This window comes from Alligator mississippiensis, chromosome 1, assembly GCF_030867095.1.
Source record: "Alligator mississippiensis isolate rAllMis1 chromosome 1, rAllMis1, whole genome shotgun sequence".
Classification (NCBI taxonomy): domain Eukaryota; kingdom Metazoa; phylum Chordata; order Crocodylia; family Alligatoridae; genus Alligator; species Alligator mississippiensis.
In genome coordinates this window covers 127,921,495-127,939,206 of record NC_081824.1, presented here as the reverse complement: position 1 = coordinate 127,939,206, position 17,712 = coordinate 127,921,495, and the positions used below count along the sequence as shown (strand labels likewise).

General features: G+C 42.7%; 1 protein-coding gene across 6 annotated transcripts in view; it reads right to left on the bottom strand.

Annotated features, from left to right (window-relative positions):
- Positions 1–17,712, bottom strand: part of SASH1 (SAM and SH3 domain containing 1) — an 843,969-nt gene that overhangs the window by 177,220 nt on the left and 649,037 nt on the right. For 2 of the 6 annotated variants that reach the window (XM_006262401.4, XM_059713865.1), the window contains exon 1: positions 4,081–5,049. The exons of the other annotated variants lie outside the window; for them this stretch is intronic. In XM_006262401.4, coding sequence (XP_006262463.2) covers positions 4,081–4,176 — 96 coding nt within the window. In that variant the 5' untranslated portion in view covers positions 4,177–5,049. Of the gene's footprint in view, positions 1–4,080; positions 5,050–17,712 lie in introns of those variants that run through there. 6 annotated transcript variants of the gene reach the window in all.

Below are 17,712 nucleotides of genomic sequence, written 5' to 3'. Positions count from 1 at the left end.
GAAACATACTTGTAATACAGAAGAGCCAGTAGGCCTCCCCTAAAAGTCTACCTTAAAAAAGATCAAACCAGTACACTTACTTTTGTAATATTTAAGATCAAACCAATACACTTACTTTTGTAATATTTACTCTGACATCTTATCAGATGCCTTACACCAGCAGATACACTCAGATGCTCAGCTGGGTGACTTGTCAGTTACTGAATACAGTTTTCATTCAGTTTGCTCTTGCCACATAAGATGTTTGAACTAATAGATTATACATATCTTGGAGCCATTTCATAAAATGGTGCTGCAGTCTAGGATACGGAGAATTTCTATGATAAAGATATCACATTACTCGCTGCAGTTTCTCAAAATCCCACATATACGTCACACCATTTTTTCACTATGATTTGCCTAGGAACTATAATGAATTGATCTCCCTAGCATCCTGCCAAATAAATTTTGCTAAAGATTAAGTAAGAAGCTTTTAACTATAATTTTTATCTACTACATTCCATATTAACAGGTTAAATGACTCAGAGGTACTTAATTCATAAGAGTTACTACAGAGTATTTCATTACAGTTGCCTTACAGTAATAAGGAACAGTCGCTTGTACTTCCACAAACCCCCAAGACAGCTGGAAGCAGACTATATTTATCACCTATACAGAGAAAGCAATTATGTGTCCCAAAGCCTCAAAGGAGACGGTGCTTGTAGCCAAGACTTGAAAAAATGTGCAAGCAGCTCTGTGCTTAGGAAACACCTAAGTTTTTGCTACTTTTGCCTGTGAAGCAGACTCTTACATGATTGAAATCCACTGAATCCATTCAATCCTTATTGAAATCCAGGCTGAAAATAAAGTGTACTGGGCAACATAGCAGACAGTGGCAGAATCCAGCTCTAAATAACTCAAAGGCTCCATCTTGTGCTGCCATGTCCCTCAAAGGCTGGCACATCTTCTGCCACTCTTTCTTGGGTACAGGGGAACCTTCCTTCAGAGGAGTTCCAAGGAAGGTCCTGGGGAGTATAAGTAAAGTTGGCAGAATGGGTTTGCTTTCACCTTAGGTTTGTTTTCTTCCCCCACAGCTAAAATAGATGCTAATGTTTCTCCTGGACTTACTTAGAAGTTTGCTCCCATTGTTTCTCCCTCAATAGCTCCATCTTTCAATTCTATTCTTGTAACAGAATGCACCAGTCACTGGCTACTGGTCATGTACTCACCAACCTTCATACACAAAGAGCTTGAAAATCTGCCATGGCTACATCTGCTAGGCATAAGATTAGGCACTCATTTTGAGAGGTAATGCTCAGATGAGAAGTCAATCTACACCAACCTACTGAGAAAATCATACTGTGTACATGAGCTCTCCAGGGCTAGGCCTTGCTCACAGTTCCTGCTCTTCTACTGGCTTCCAGAAAGTAAACAGATCAGATAGGTTTAAAAAAACTCTCCCAGCTTCTTTTGGCTACTGGAAAGGATGAGCCCTTTCCGTCTGTTTTGCTTCCTGCCCTCCTGGCTGCCGCACAGATGTGCAAGACTGCCAGTCCAACATTTCCTCAGTCCCCAGTGTGCCATAAAGTCTTCGCTACTCTCTTTTCTAGTGAATTGTCCAGCATCTACCTGCTGTAGCTCAAAGCTCTGCTCTAGCAGCAGCAAAGCACAACGCTGGGCAGTTTTCACTCGCTAAAACGATGAGAAACAACACAGAAACTATTGCTGCTGAACCACGTTATGCTCAGTTGCTGGGTTTTGCTCAGTTCACATTCAGGAGACTTGCTCTCCAACTGTACAAACTAGGGACTTACTGTATAAAGTAGAACCTTAACTTCTGCAAGAGCATGCAGGACCTTTTCCCAGGAAAGCTGCTCTCTCACTGTGGGCACACTGGTTTTTGAGAACCAACGCGTGAACGTATTTTAATCCTGCTTGTTATATTAAAGAATACCATAGGAAGAAAGTTACATCAGGCATGGACTGCAACCTCTTGGTAACAAAATGTCCACTCCTGTAGCTTGGTCTGACACCTGGGGCTTTAGAATTATTTTTATCACAAAAAGAACAAAATGGTCCAGGAAGAAGCTAGAATGTGCAGTGAATACAAAACCCTACCCATAACTTGATGTTACCCCAAATGATTACTGCCCGAGACTCAGAATTTTTCCCCTACTCAACTTCAGTTGCTTTGGCCTTCTCAAACTTCCCCCACAATCCCTAAGGCATCCAATAATCCTTTGCCATCACTAAATGCAGTACTGAAACATGCCAGAAAGAGAGAAAGAGACTGTTCATAGAGCACCAACTGCCCGCTCCCTACAAACTGGCAAAATTGACTCTGCTACCATTCTTGCATTAAAGTCATTAATAGGGAAACAATGTAAGCAGTCAGGTGCTATTAAACTGGTTTGCCATATGGATGAGAATGTCTATGAGGAGAAGAAACACAGGGGCAGATTTTTTTTTAAATTGGTACTTAAACTTTTAACAAGAGTCTGTTTTCTATTATTATTTCTAGAAAATTTAGAATAAGATCCTATTGGCTTTATCCCTATTAAATTCTATAGATTTCCAGGGATGATTTTATCCATTGAAGGTTGCTAGCTGAAAAGTTAAAAAAAAAAATCCTTCATGTGTTTTCTTATATTTTATTTTTTAGTAGCAAACTGCAGCAGAGAGTGTAATTCTCTTGGTTCTTCTATCAGTAGAAATCTATAGGATAGAGTATGCAGATAATATTACCGTTTGATGTTTTCTGTGTAGCAGTTGTTGTCTATAGTAATTATTACCTGGCATCTCATACAAATATTATTCTGATAACACAGCTAAGAATATCGAAAAAAGTTACAGAAAAGTTAAAGCACTCCTTGCCCTACAACTGATACAGTAACAGCCATCAAAATAATTAAATATAAAGCAAGTACAGTTTTTCCATGGGTTTTTGATCTTCTGTAGATGTTGAATTATTGAGAACCTGGGGGAGGGAGGGACGATAGGATCACCAACGTAGAAAGTATTGTTTTGCTTGCTGCATACTTGTAGCTGAACGTCTTATTTTAATAATTCATCAAGAAATGATGTTTCAAGTAAAGCATCAAGGATGAGTGCAATCTGAGAAAGCGCAACTTTGTCTCAAGTTTATAGCAGTGTGCTTGATGTGTTACTTATTCACTGGAGCTCCTGCTCCCTCTCTCCCACACACACCACAAACCACACTAATAACACACACTCCCCAACTATGCCAAAGTGAAATCTGAAATTCATACACCAGATTCCACACTGCAACTTTCAAATGCACACACAGCTGAACCAAGTTTATCACAGGGAGATCTGCATTTCTTACAGCTAATTTAAAAGCTTCACTAGTCTTAACAAAGCTTAGTCATTTCAGCCACCAAACATGTTTGTGAGCAATGTAAATCACTAAATTCATCAACCAGCCTGACAAAGCATTAAAGCATTATTTTTAGATATACACAATTTTAAAAAGCTTTATGGGCAATCTGGACACACTGTCAGCCAAAGCAACCCATGTTCTTGAACTTAATATCTGCCCCAAATGCCAAATGATAAAAGCTAGGAGAGCTATATCAGAGTGAGCCATGCTCCTGAATTGTGATGGGAAGGGGCACCCACATAATACATTTCTCTCAACATGAAAATGTTTCAGGCACAGAAAAAAAACCAAACCAAAATCCCACCCACAAAGGTTCTTAAAACAAACCTCAACCAGGACCTAGAAATCAGTGATGATTACACAGTTTAACTTGACTGACTAAACTTCATAGCAGGTGTTATAAAAATAAAGTGGAGCCATAAGGATTTAATAGCTGCACACATGGTCCTGAAAAATCTCAGACTTCCTTCCAGCAACAAGAAAAGGGTTATTCCTTTAAAAAAAACTATTTGAACCCAAACCCCCTACCTTTCCAGAAGCCCCTCACAAATTTCGCTTAGCCTTGCAGGGTGGTTTGGTTTTGGTAATAATCAATGAAACAACTCCTTTGAGTACACAGTTAAACAACTGGGTAGGGTACAGAAGGACCCAGAGCCCCATCATCTCTGCAACCCCTCTCCCAGCAGGCCCCAACAACTCACCAGTATACCCATTACATCTGTCCAGAGTTTGGAGAAAGCCTCAGACATGATGCTGTCCTCCTGGGGTTCTGGGCAGGCTGCTTGTTCCTCCTCCATATCTGGACTCCCTGCCTCAGCAGAGCTTAATACTGGCTCCCCAAAACAACAACTTTCTGTCAAGGGGTGATCCCGCCTCAATAACACACAGCTCACCAACAATAAACACTTCCCCAGTCCTTCTGAACCGCTTCACCATGCCTTTCTCTTCTGATCACTGCTATCAGTCAAATCCCAGTTTCTCCAGAGGACACCCACAGAATGCTTCAAGGGGGAATGAAAACAAAACACAACTTTTCTCCAGGTCAGATGCCAGACCCTGCTCAGTCAAATGCAGCTTTCCCCTCGGGTCTGTCCTTTCTTGGCTTTTGATGGATCCAGGAGCTGCAGAGCTGACATTCCTTCAGAAACTTTTCTGGTAGAGCTGCAACAACAGGGTAGCAGAAGGCAAGCTGGAGCCACAGTTTCACCGTGGGGGCTCTTGTAAGCCTAGCAGCAAAGGATTCACTGTCATATCATTTCTTCTAACAAAGAGAAAAGCTTCGCCTGAAAAGCCAGTCCCTTAGAGAGTCAGCTTGTAAGGGCACCACTAGCAAAAGAGGTGCCTACGCTTTCTTTTCAACTTTTAGGTAACTCACTAGTACCCCTTTCTTCCAAATGAGCTCTCCCAGATTCACATGACTGCTCACTATGTCTCTCTCGCTCGGCTAAAGAAAGCTTTTAGCAACAAAAGGTACTCTGATGTCAGGCTCTTTGCATGGAAATGAGCCACAGGCAGGAGAACAAATCGCCTGTTGAAAGAGCAGCCTCGCAGAAGACCTTGGCATGCACAAGTTTCCAATCGCGAAAGCTATTCACTCAAAGCAGCCTCGGTCACAGGACCTTAAAGAAGTTAATCTTTAACGCAGCCTGCAGCCTCCCAAGGGATCCAGTGTGGCACAGTTCCCCACCTTTTCCAGGGAAGCCAGTCTACCTAGCCCCGCCTCTGCTAGGAAAGAAGTTTGCAAGAAACAAAAACAAAAAAGTGCTGGGAACTGTGCTGCTGAGCTTCAGAGGGTGGTTTTATTTGTGTGGCACTGATGATTTCTTTCTTTCCTCGGTGCTAATGATTTTTTTCACACGGTTTGGGAAGCAATCAGCATCTGACTAGGAAAGCTGAGGGGAATATTGACTTTTATTTTCAAGTGTAAAACTATTATTTTTTTTTATAACACCTCACTGAGCTGACACTACAAGGCACCAGGGTGTGTTACTGCAGCAGGGCAAAATATTTCCTCCATTAAGATTTTTCATTTGCTGTTTGAGGCACATCTTTTCTTTTGCAAAAGGGCAAATCTGTCCCTGATTAGATTTTGTAAAACCAGCTCCCTCAGAGCAGGGATCTAGAAATATTTTGTTTCTTTTTTAATCTATTCCTCTCTCCCCCACACACATTGTGATGAGTTGCTGTAAGCAGCAGTTACATACTGCACAATGAGCATTCCCTTTTGTGGGTAATGTCTGATTGTGCAAGTATATTCAGTAATAAGATCAGGATAAATTAATCAGATTTCAAGGGTACATCTAACAGAACACCGCCCATGTGCTGGAGGGCTCCACTGGGATCAAAGTGAACAAGGGGGAGGGAATGGGGAACTTTTTCTAGGCCTACCAATCTCAGACCCCACTAACAAGCTTATACCAGCTGGCTATTTCTACCAAAATGATCAGCAGTGAAACAGTTGTAATTTAAATTTCTGCAGTAGATGATTAGGCTTTAAAAATAATAAGCACCTTGCCAAAAGCTACTGCTGTAATCTATCATTTAATCTGAAGCACCTGTCCACATGGAGAAAAATGATAACGTATTTAGAAGATGTGCAGCTGTAACATTATGACCAGCCTTTGAGGTGCAAAGATGAGCACCAGCATCTTCCATACTTTGTCACTTGCCTTGCACCCAAGCCGAGTGTTGTCCCTACAGACCTAAGCTGCTGTTTATGCTTTTCTGAAGCTACTGCCATAAAAATTTACCGGTATTGTCTGTTTTCACTGTGGCTTTTTGGAGCCCTGTGGGCAGCTATGAAACTGACAAGAATTAGGTCAATCTCATGCTCCTGTGTAGGGGGGACAACTAGAAGCAGGCTGACACAAATACTTTGCTGGAGAGCAGGACTCAAGACAAAGCAGCAGAAACAGGCCCTCCCCCAATAACAGAGAATGGACTTTCATATTTCCATAAAGCCAGAGGTCCTTTACAAAATCATGTAGCAGAGACTTCAAAACAGCTAAGCAGAGGCTGAGATCAGGGAAAGAATCCTGGCTGACACCTCAGAATTCCTTCAACAACAGATTCATGAGACATAAAGAAGCTGGCTTTTCTGGGCACCACCTCTGGATAATATCAGTACTTAGTTGATCTTTGCTGTTAAGTGTCTAAAAAACTTGCAGGAGCAAAGGAGATGAATGAGTACATGTGGAATGAGCAAGACAGACATAAAAGAAGGGAAACATTTACAGGATAAGTCAAAAAAAAAGGGGGGGGAGAGAAAACATTGATGTTGTGATGAAATGTAAAATTTTTACTGGCACTTTTGTGGGCGGTCTTCATAATTCAGTCATGACTTGTCCCATTCAAGCCTCAAATACATGGAGTTAAAATATTATTTGGTATTTTAACTTTTATGCAAAGCTGTAGAGTATGGGATACATAAAGTAGGTCTGTAGAGCATAGAAAGGTTTCATTGACACTCCCTTGAGATGCCTTGCATAACTGGATTTCATTAGTCAGAGGTAATGCCCACCCAAAATCCAAGTAGGAAAAACCTTCATAGTATCATCGTGTCAGTCCCAATGCAATCAAAATGCTGATTCATAGAAAATTAGGGTTGGAAGGGAGCTCAGGAGTTCCCAAATTTTGAAAAATCATGATTCAAGCACCCATACTTCAGTCTCAGGATTTAAATACATTTGGGATTTTCTGTGTTTGTCTTCTGATCAAGGATGCACTCAAGTCATATGCTCAGTCATGTGTGCTAAAATCTTAATTAAAAGGAAAAAAAGAGAGACAAGAAAAGTTCAGATTATATATTCACTTGACTCCAAGAGCAAGGGTTTTAACACCCCAAATATGATGTGGTTCATGATCAAATGTTAAAGGCTGGCAACAACTGACTCAACACAGGACTGCTAGACTCATCTTTAAGTTACGGTATGCATATTTCATCTCATGATGTCCTTACCTGAAGTAGGCACTTTTCAAGAGATGCCATAACAAAAATGATATATTGTCATTCCCCCTTCTTACACAGAACTCTCTCCCAATTCTCCTTCAGTGGAAGACCCAGTGGAAGTTTCCAAGGGGTAACAGAGACCTTTTTCATCGAGAGTATAGATATTCTAGGGCAACTGAAACCTGGTTCTGCTGCAGTGGTGAAGCCTAACTGCTTAAAGCATGGTTCATCCTAAACCACAGTTTTTGGTGAATTTGTAACTAATTTGACTTCCAGAGTTGTGTTAATTAACCAGAGCTAGAACACAACCAAAGCCTGTAATCTAAACAATCCATCTGCCTCATGCACAATTAACCAATGGCTGCAAACCCCCAGTTTTGACAAGATTCAGTCATGTCATGATCTATGTCAGGGGTTGTCAACCAAGGGTATGTCTACCCCCAGGGGTACTTTGGAGGATCCTAGGGAGTACGCACGGGTGGGCAGGGATGGGACAGAGGGAGTGAGGACAGCGGCACCCCTCTGCAGGCTACGTGGGCGCTGCCCAGGCAGCTGGTTGTGGCAGGGGGGGAAAGTTTGCACGGGGCAGCAGCTGCCACTTCCCATTGCCTTGCGCTGCAGCCACTCTGTGTCCAGCCGTGTGCTGCGACCCCCCCCCCCCCCACTCGGCTCTGTATCCGGGGGTACACTGCTCTGTGTATGGCTGCCTGGGGGTACAATGGTCAAAAAAGATTGAAAACTCCTGATCTATGTGTTTGAGTGTGTGTATATGCAACGCCAACTAATTTCAATGGGAGTTGTCCCTCATACTCAGACTAGCCAGACAGGCTTGTCCAACTTCAGAAGCACTGAGTATTCGTGATCCAATCAAAAAAAAAGAATTACCCTTCCCAATTCAGGCCTGACTGTAACTCGGGCTGGAGATTTGCTATCTATATAGTACTTTATGGTAAGGAACAGCTCATGTCCTGCACTGGTCCAGTCCTGCAGGGAGCAAACCAGGAAAGCCAAGGCTGCAACTGAACTCCAACTAGCTTCGAGTATCAAGGACAATAAAAAGTCCTTTTTCAGATATGTGGGGAGCCGAAGGAAAAGCAAGGGCAACATTGGACCCCTGCTAAACCAGATAGGACAACTGACAACTGATGCCCAGGAAAAAGCCAACCTATTAAATGGGTACTTTGCGTCAGTCTTTCATCAGTCTCATGGGACACCCATACCCACTACGGGACAGGGAGGTCCAGGTGAGGAAGATCCCCTGCCCTCCATCAATGCTGACCTTGTGAAGGAACACCTTGACAGGCTGGATACCTTCAAGTCAGCCGGCCCTGACAATCTACACCCCAGGGTACTCAAGGAGCTGGCAAGCATCATAGCTCAGCCTTTGAGAACTCCTGGTGCTCTGGTGTAGTTTATTAAAAAATTTATTAAAGAGGCCATCCTTAATGGACTGGCCAATGCCAACATCCTGAGGGATAGCCAGCACAGGTTTGTTGTGGGTAGATCTTGCTTGACCAATCTCATTTCCTTTTACGACCAGGTGACCTATCACCTGGACAAGGAAGAAGAGATTGATGTCATATATCCTGACTTCAAAAAAGCCTTTGATCTGGTATCCCATGATCACCTCTTGGCAAAACTGGCCAACTGTGGCCTTGGGTCCACCACAATTCACTGGCTGGGAAATTGGCTCCATGGTCAGACCCAGAGGGTGGTAATTGATGGAAGTCAATCGTCATGGTGCCCTGTGACCAGTGGGGTCCCCCAAGGCTCTGTCCTTGGACCCATATTGTTCAACATCTTCATTAATGATGTGGACACTGAAGTCAGAAGAGGACTGGCCAAGTTTGCTGATGACACCAAACTCTGTGGCAAAGCATCTACACCTAAAGACAGAGGGGTAATCCAGGCTGATCTTGACAGGCTCAACAAATGGGCGGACGAGAACCTGATGGTGTTTAACACCGAAAAATGCAAGGTTCTCCATCTTGGGAGGAAAAACCTGCAGCATCCTTATAGGCTCGGCAGTGCTACGCTGGCTAGCACCATGGAAGAAAGAGACTTGGGGGTCATCACTGACCACAAGATGAACATGAGCCTTCAATGAGATGCTGTGGCTAGTAAAGCAAGCAAAACGCTGGCTTGCATCCATAGATGCTTCTCAAGCAAATCCCGGGACATCATTCTCCCCTTGTACTCGGCCTTGGTGAGGCCGCAGCTGGAGTACTGCATCCAGTTTTGAGCCCCACAATTCAAAAAGGATGTGGAGAAGCTTGAGAGAGTCCAGAGTTTATCAGGGGTGACCAACAGTATCTGGGGGAACGTTTGTTCACCAGAGCGCCCCAAGGGATATCAAGGTTGAACAGTTATAAACTACTGCAAGACCGTTTCAGGCTGGACATAAGGAAGAACTTCTTTACTGTCTGAGCCCTCAAGGTCTGGAACAGCCTGCCATCAGAGGTGGTTCAAGCACCTACATTGAACACCTTCAAGAGAAATTTGGATGCTTATCTTGCTGGGATCCTATGACCCCAGCTGACTTCCTGCCCTTCGGGCAGGGGGCTGGACTCGATGATCTTCCAAGGTCCCTTCCAGCCCTAACATCTATGAAATCTATGAAATCTACGTGACGGGATGTATGGTCACACACACACACACACACACACACCTCGGTGCTCATAAACACCATATGCACAGGGCCTTGAGTCATGAGGCTGAAGGGTCAAAATCCTTTCAGCTTCAAGAGAGGGTCTGTAATCTGTCCATGTCCACACATCCTCATTTAGCATGAACAGAAGTACAATTAAACACTCTTAGCTTCACCATATACAAATCCTCGAAAAAATAAATAACTTATTTTTAATGCTTCGTCTTAAATGTTATTCGCAAAATGTGAGATTGCATTTCTGGCTTTAGGACTCTTTAGCACTTTCTCTGTATCAGCTGCTTCTGCCAAGGGGCTTGATGATACTAATCTCTTGTACAAAGTACATTCTGCATCTGAGGGCAGGACTGTCATAGACATACAGACTGGATATCACATCATATCATAGCAATAGAAGGCAGTACATTGGGACCCATTCTTCTCTTTTACACTGATTTTAAATCTAGTTGCTTCAGATTTACACAGATGCAAGAACCACCATACTAATCCATTCCCACATCACAAAACAACATATTAAAACATACAGGGCTCAAAGTACCACCAGCATTTGAAGCGTTACAACGAATCTTACTCATTTTATAAATGGCACCATTCAACAATACTCACCTAGAGTACTAAACCTAGAGCACATAAACACTTGTTCTGCTGTAGAGATCAGAAATCAGTAATTATTTTAGAGGTTTAGCTGTCAGATCTCAATATTATTGCTAGCCTCATGAAAACAGTGTTTCATATAATAACTAAAGCAATAACTTGTAATACAAATCAAATTGAGTTAGGAATGTATAATTCTATCAGTGAAAAGCAGTTATGGAAAATTAATTGTTTTTCCTGATAAAAAATCTGAAAGCTCCACGTGAAACCAGAGCCATCACTCTCTCACTTATCTGAATCTTGCTACATTAAAAAATAAAAAGGAGAGAAAGAAGCCTGCCTCTGAAAATTGTTCCATAAACCTTAACAGTTTGTATTAGTACAATACACCTACAGATTTGTAATGCTGCCAAGGCTGGGTAGACCTCAATTGGGAGAGGCAAAATATGGTGACTGTCAGTTTGTATGATTCATCACAGAAGGAAAAGAAATCTAACCACAGCACACAGTAAATATTACTGCCCTTCTGGAAGGATACTTGTTGAACCATAAGTTGAAAGGAAAGGGTCATATCCTCTGTCCCTGAACGTAGATGAGTTCAGCAGTGGTCTCTCATGTCCTGTCCAGTACTTCCCCTCCTTCCCCATTAGGGTAAGAAATTACGCTTCACCATTTTCTACGGTAGGGTCTCTCAAAATGCCAAGTAGTGACTCAGAAATCTCCATATACTTTACTAGAGAGATACAAAATGGTCTGATGCTCACCCTTTGGTCTCTCCATAGCATTAACTTCTGCCCTTTCCACCCAAATTCATGATCACACCTTTCCAGTCCCAAAGAATAATTAGCTTTGTCACACTGCTTGTATTTTTTTTCCACCATCTCACCCACTTTTTTGGGTTTGTCTAGACTTTTGTTACACAGCACTGCAGTAATTCAACTCGGTAAACAACAAACATTATTTACTTTTCTGAAGCATCTTTTTCAAATATTTTGGGAACAGGAATTAACCCTCAGAGCACAACTCCGTGTGGAGCAGTAAAGCACCCCAACTGATTTTACAGAGAAGAGAGGGGCAAGAGTGAACTGCCCACAGTCACTCAACACGTGAGTAGCAAACCGGAGAACAGAGCCCCAGCACCTCCTTTTCCAATCCTGGCCTCCAAGTACCAGGCTACAGTCCCCCTGCCTCTTATTCTGGTTGCTTAGTGGTGGCCTGGGTATCTCCAATAACCTTTCATATTGTAATTCTTCTCTTCACTAGTGAAAAGGAGTTTTGGTAACCTTATCCTGGTGTCATAAACTGCTATACAACTTGGAATAATTTGGCGCAATCAGCTTTCCCTAGACTTTAGAGAAGTCCAGCACAGGAGAAAGGCTGCAATAGTAAGGAAGCTGGCATATAAGAAGCTTTTGGGGAGATGTCTGAGGCAACTCTGCATAGTGATACTTGATGACAAAACCAAATTTTAGCCTCCAGGTTTATTCTCTTCCACTACCAACCCACACATTTTTGAACCTCAGCGCTCCTCCACCAGATACTTATTGAATTTCCTCTAAAGCCCTTCCCAAAAAACACAAAATCAAACCCCAGCCAGACAAAAAGATCCTTTCCAAGATGCAGATTTCACACCGCATTAAAACTTGCATTAAATACATCTCATAAGTCATTTCTTTGAAAGTCAACCAACCAGTTTATTCCATCACAGGTCCAAAATTGACACCCATTAGGAGACAAAAATTACTGAGCTGCTTGTGGCAAAATATGACTGGTCAAAATGGCAATTCACTCTTTTTTCATGGGGACACTTGTTAGAAGATACCTTTATTTTAAATGGGACAGGCTGAATGATCTCACCTCAAAAAACCTCTCCCCCTCCCTTTGTTACCCCGTTAATAAGGGTTCAAGGCTTCCCTAATCGCTATCCAAAGCAATTCAACACAGCTGAAACCCTGGAAAATAAAATGCAGTGAACTGCATTCAAACTGTTCACCTAAATCAAATGCAGTTACTCTGACCAAGCAGTGTGCAGAAGACCTGACTTCTAATTAAGAATGGATTTGAGGGAAGCCTGTAAACGGTGCTCCTATAAGACTCTTCTCCAACAGGAGAGACGATACTGCAGAGTACTGTGGCTGTAGTACTCAAAGGTTGAGATTACCCACAGAAAACAAATGTATATGTCACTGTATGGCAAAAGCAGGTACTTGATCCATTTAACTCAGCACATACATGGTGGAGGGAACCAAATTGTATATCCACAAACCAGTGAATGTCCCAGTCCCAAATGAACTGAGGGCTTGATGGTTGACTGCAGACCAAATGTCTGCCCCTGGCCAGTTTCTCCCACTTGCCACAATGGGAAATAAAAATAAAAAAAAATCAAACCTGAAGTCCCATCCTCTGATCAGGATCATTTCCCACCAGTGCAATTCTTTGTTAATCACCCTGGCTCCCCCCTGGTTCCACAAATCCAGGAAATAAGTCCAGACATACAAATTATCAAGCAAGGAGCCCACCCCACTGCCCCCTTCCCTTTAAACAAGGCTACATGGCTGGCCCACTTTTAAATAGCTTTCTTCCTATCCCCCTGGCTGTCAGGCCAGAACAGATGACAGGTTTATTTCAGGGGTCAGTGGATCCTTGCACAACTCAGCAAGCTCAGACTAGTAAGTCAAGCGAGAATTTATGGCAAAACAGTAGATAGCAACAGCTATCCAGGAGAGTGAGGTATATTATTACAATAGCATCTGCAAACTGAAGGGACCGATTTTATTCTACCCATTAGGTGCATGAATTGACATAGATGCCTAAGTACAATTCTGCTCCAACCTATTTGAGTCTCTGAAAAGGTAGGTGGACCCTCATCTACTTTGCTGGTTTTTTGTGACTCAGTCACGAGGGTCAGATGATGCGGTGTGACAAAAATTAGGTGCCCAATAGGTGGAATAGAATTTGGCCCCATGTGTTCAGAAAAAAATCAAAGTAAAAAAAAAAGACAGAACCACAAGTTTAAACTGGTTAAACCATAGTGAGAGTTTTAAAATAGCATATCTTTTCCTTTAACTTTCCAAGTTGTTTTCTGCACTCAGGTCAGATTTTCAAGTTTGTCTTTAGAGCAATGAAGGCAGAAGTTACGTTTTATACAGTGCCTTGCCTCCTATACAGTTGTCCATACCCATCTTGTAAAAGATGGTGCAAAGTTCTGCCAAATCAGAATCCTCCACTAACACTGCAGTAATATTTTAAACCCCATTTTACATTCATTGACAACATAAGGCAAACTAGTCAAGAAGCGGGTCCAATATGTAAAGAGGTTTTGGGGGAGAGGTTATTTTTTAAACACACACACCATAACTAGTCAATGGATTACCAGATGTTTATCCCTATTTAAAGTTTCACATGGTAGCACCAGAAGTAACCTCCCATTTTTTGAACATACACCTGAAACACTGGCAAACAGCGCACTTTTTAAGCATAAATCTCATAAGATTGCCCTAGACACGTATTTTTGTAATATATTTGAGGAAGAAAAGTGGAGAGTGTAATTTAGAAGAGCAGCTGCTTCCAGTTAGGGCAATTCAGCTGGAAAGCACAGGTGACTCTCAAAGAGTAATTAAAGTGATGAGAAGCTTTCTATCATAAACTGTAGTGTGTGAGCACCAGCCAATCCCCTTTCAAAATTTAATAAAAAGATAAAACCTGAGAGTGAGTGAGCACAAGAGAGACAAGTGAAGACAGGCAGGAGCACCACTCAGAATGTGTCTCCAAGCTATTCTCTCAATTAATATTTTGGAAAGTTTGCGAACAGAAGGATTATTGTGATCTTGGTGATGTAACTGGAGGAATTTACTCTTCACAACCCATTCAACTGCATCAAGGATATTATAGCCCTTGGGGGGCAGTGAGCTAGCTAGATATGCTAAGCTCAATTTTCTTAAGTTTTACAAGGAAGTCCTTTTGCTTGAGTGTTAGGTGTTATATACTCCTTTCTCTCCGTCCCTGAGAAAAATGAGACCTCATTTGCAAAGATTGCTGTAATCAGGCAACTGAGTTTGATGATGGCCATATACGTTTCGGCACAGTTTTGTTTGCATTCTGCCGCAATCACATGCTTATTCAAAAGTAATTAGTTATTGTAATTTTTAAAGGTTATTACTACACGTGCGCTCAGCTTAGTCACAGATTCCTTCTGACTTAAGCAGGGAGATGTGACTTCTGAGGATAAATTACAGGAAATAAGTACTGTAAGTATAGCCTGACTGAATGGAACATAAGGGGGTTGAGAAGGATGTAGTGATCATCTACAAGTATGAAGGCCCAGAGAAAAGTACAGTGGTTTAGGATCGGTCAAGAGGGTGTAACTCAGAGCTTTGAGATGACCATGACAATAGGATATGTGCAAAGGTCTCTTTTAGTGGTTTCACAGCTTGTCCCTCACTTCAATGTGTGTATAGGTGAACTAACTTGTCTTTACAGTAAAGGATATGAAGACAGAAACCAATGACTTGGTTCAAATCATGATGTGAGCCACACCTAGAATCACATTCCACTGTGTGTCACCCCCAGCAACGAGTAGGAAAAAACTCTTGTATTTAAGTAGCTAAAATAGACCCTGTTCAATTACCAGCATGCAAAGAATACATGAGGGTGTGGTAGGAGGTAAATATTTTCTTGGTTCTCATTTAGATGACCTTCATTACTCATGAGCTTTGAATTATGTGAAAGAACAAGCCAAACCTCATGGAGATAAAGTATTATGTGCTATTTTTATGTGTCACGTGTACCTACAAACCAGGTGAAGCCTTCATTTAGTTATCTCAAACAGAGAACTCCCTACCATCCTTCTAGAAAGCATCCTTCTAATTTTGCAGTGTTTTTTTATTCCTAAACACCTGCCAGATAATGTTTTACTTAAAGACACAGACCTCTTCTGCCAGGAAACTAAATTTACTACTCCCTTGGGGAGTTGCTCAAAACAGCTTTCAATATATCAGAAGTGATTTAGGCTGATGCTTTCATTGCCTTGACTTGCCAAGCTATTGCTCATGTTTGCCAGCAACTGGAAGGGAATGCAATCAAAGATGTCAAGACCTAATCAACCTATTCTACCCACTACATTCAGTGCCTTGATAACAACAAGGTCAATGTGTCTTAAGGTTTTGTCTGCAAATTATTTCACTATCTATTGTTTTCACATAACACTGTACTGGGCTATAATGGAAACATTTTAAGAACTAAAGCTAAATTTTGTGTGGATGCATGAAAACAAGTTAAAACAAATAAAACCCAAATATGAGTTTTATCTTTCCATTCTTCTAATTTCTTAGGACCAGACTGTAAACCCCTTGGCTAGGGACAGACATGCAAAAAGCCAGAGCCTAAATTAATTCAATCTTTGCAGGTTAGTCTAACCTGCCTAGATTGAACCAACTTGGAAGTGAATAGACATTCACTATTAGCTCTGGAAATGCAGGCACGTGCCTGCAGTTGCTCAGGCCAGAAGCGTGGGGGGTGGGGGGGGGAGGGGGGAGCTAGAGCATGCCTTTGACTGCAGGGAAGCTGTGCTAGGGGGCATGGCCAGGCCTGGGCAGTATCCTGGAGTGAACAGGCCAGGGAGAGGGTTTAATTTCCCCCTTCTTGTCCCACCGGCACGGACCCAAGCCAGGGTCTACCAGGCATTCCCCCACTGCTGCTTCAGTGGCCTCCCACCAGTGTCTGGTGGAGGGGGCAGGGAGGGGGCTTATTGCACCACTCGCCCTGCACAGGGAGCATTCAGTGGTGGTGGTCAGGGCTGGCAGAACCTGCTGTGGTCCCCTGGGGCCAGAAGGGGGAATAACCCCCCCTTGCTGCCCGCTCTGCCTCAGGGTGCCTTGCCAGCCAGAGTTTGGCTGCACCCCTGGCCCTGCCACTACAGCAGTGAGGGGGGAGCACCAGGCAGACCCCAGCTCAGGTCTGTGCCAATGGGACAGGGAGAGGGGAATTAAACCTCCTCCCTGGCCAGTTCACTCCAGGCTACTATCAGGCTTGGCCATGCCCCCATTGCTGGAGCAGCCAGTGAAGAAATGCCTGACAAGTCCATGCTGGTGGGACAGGGGAGGTTGTGGGGAGGAATAAACTTCTTCTCTGCTGCCTTCCAGGTCCAGTGTCTGGCCAGGCCCCGATCCTGCCTGTCCCTGCTCTGGCTAGGGAGCAGAGTGGCAGAGCCAGCCCTGCTCCACTGGAGCAAATAACACAGCCCAGCCCAGCCCTGAGAGCATGCTGGGATGCTGGGGGACATTGGTTTAACTTGAACCAGGAAGGGGTCTGAGATACAAGTTCCATAAACTGGTTTGACCTCAATCAGTTAAGTCTGATACTACATTCAACCAGATTTACCTCAAAACAGTTTCAGCCATTTTGAAACTGGTTTATTTTTACTGAACTTATGTTTGGTTACAGGTTTAAACCAGTTTCTGAACACTTAACTGGTTTATGTGTAACTTCTGTCCCTAGCCCTTATGTGCAGTTACTCAAACAGGTAGCATGCTCATAGATGTTAGTGGGACTAGACTATTCGCTTTACATAAAGTTAAAAGCAAGTCTTTAAAGAATCAGGGCCAATAGATAAAAAGACAGAACCACAAAATGAGCTTAAATGCATGATGACTCTGAGCCCACTGAGAAAATGATTAATGCTTGAGACTGTACAGCTGATGTAGTACTGTTATTTCGATAGGAACTTGGCAATACAAGGCAGAGTTTGCCACCATCTGGTCTGGATTTTGTATTGAGGGTATTTGTACAACATGTTTATGCGATTGTGGTAGGATGTAATCGATATGATTGTAGATGACAGTTGCCAGAGGGACAGCCTGCTGCATAAGGAAGCCAAGAATCTCATACTCAACATGCTGTGTAAGGGGAGGATCTTAGAAACTACAGCTGCTCAGGGACAAAGGTTTGTAAGCTTAAATTTGCCCCAACTGAAGTGTAGGAAATGCTTGCTTAGGGGAATCTCAACCGTGTTTTGCTTGATCGTTTCTCCAAAAACAAAATCATGGTATGGGACACTCATAAAAGCCACTGGGAAAACATGGAGTTGGTATGATTTAAGTGATGAAGTACATTATATGGTTTTCTTGT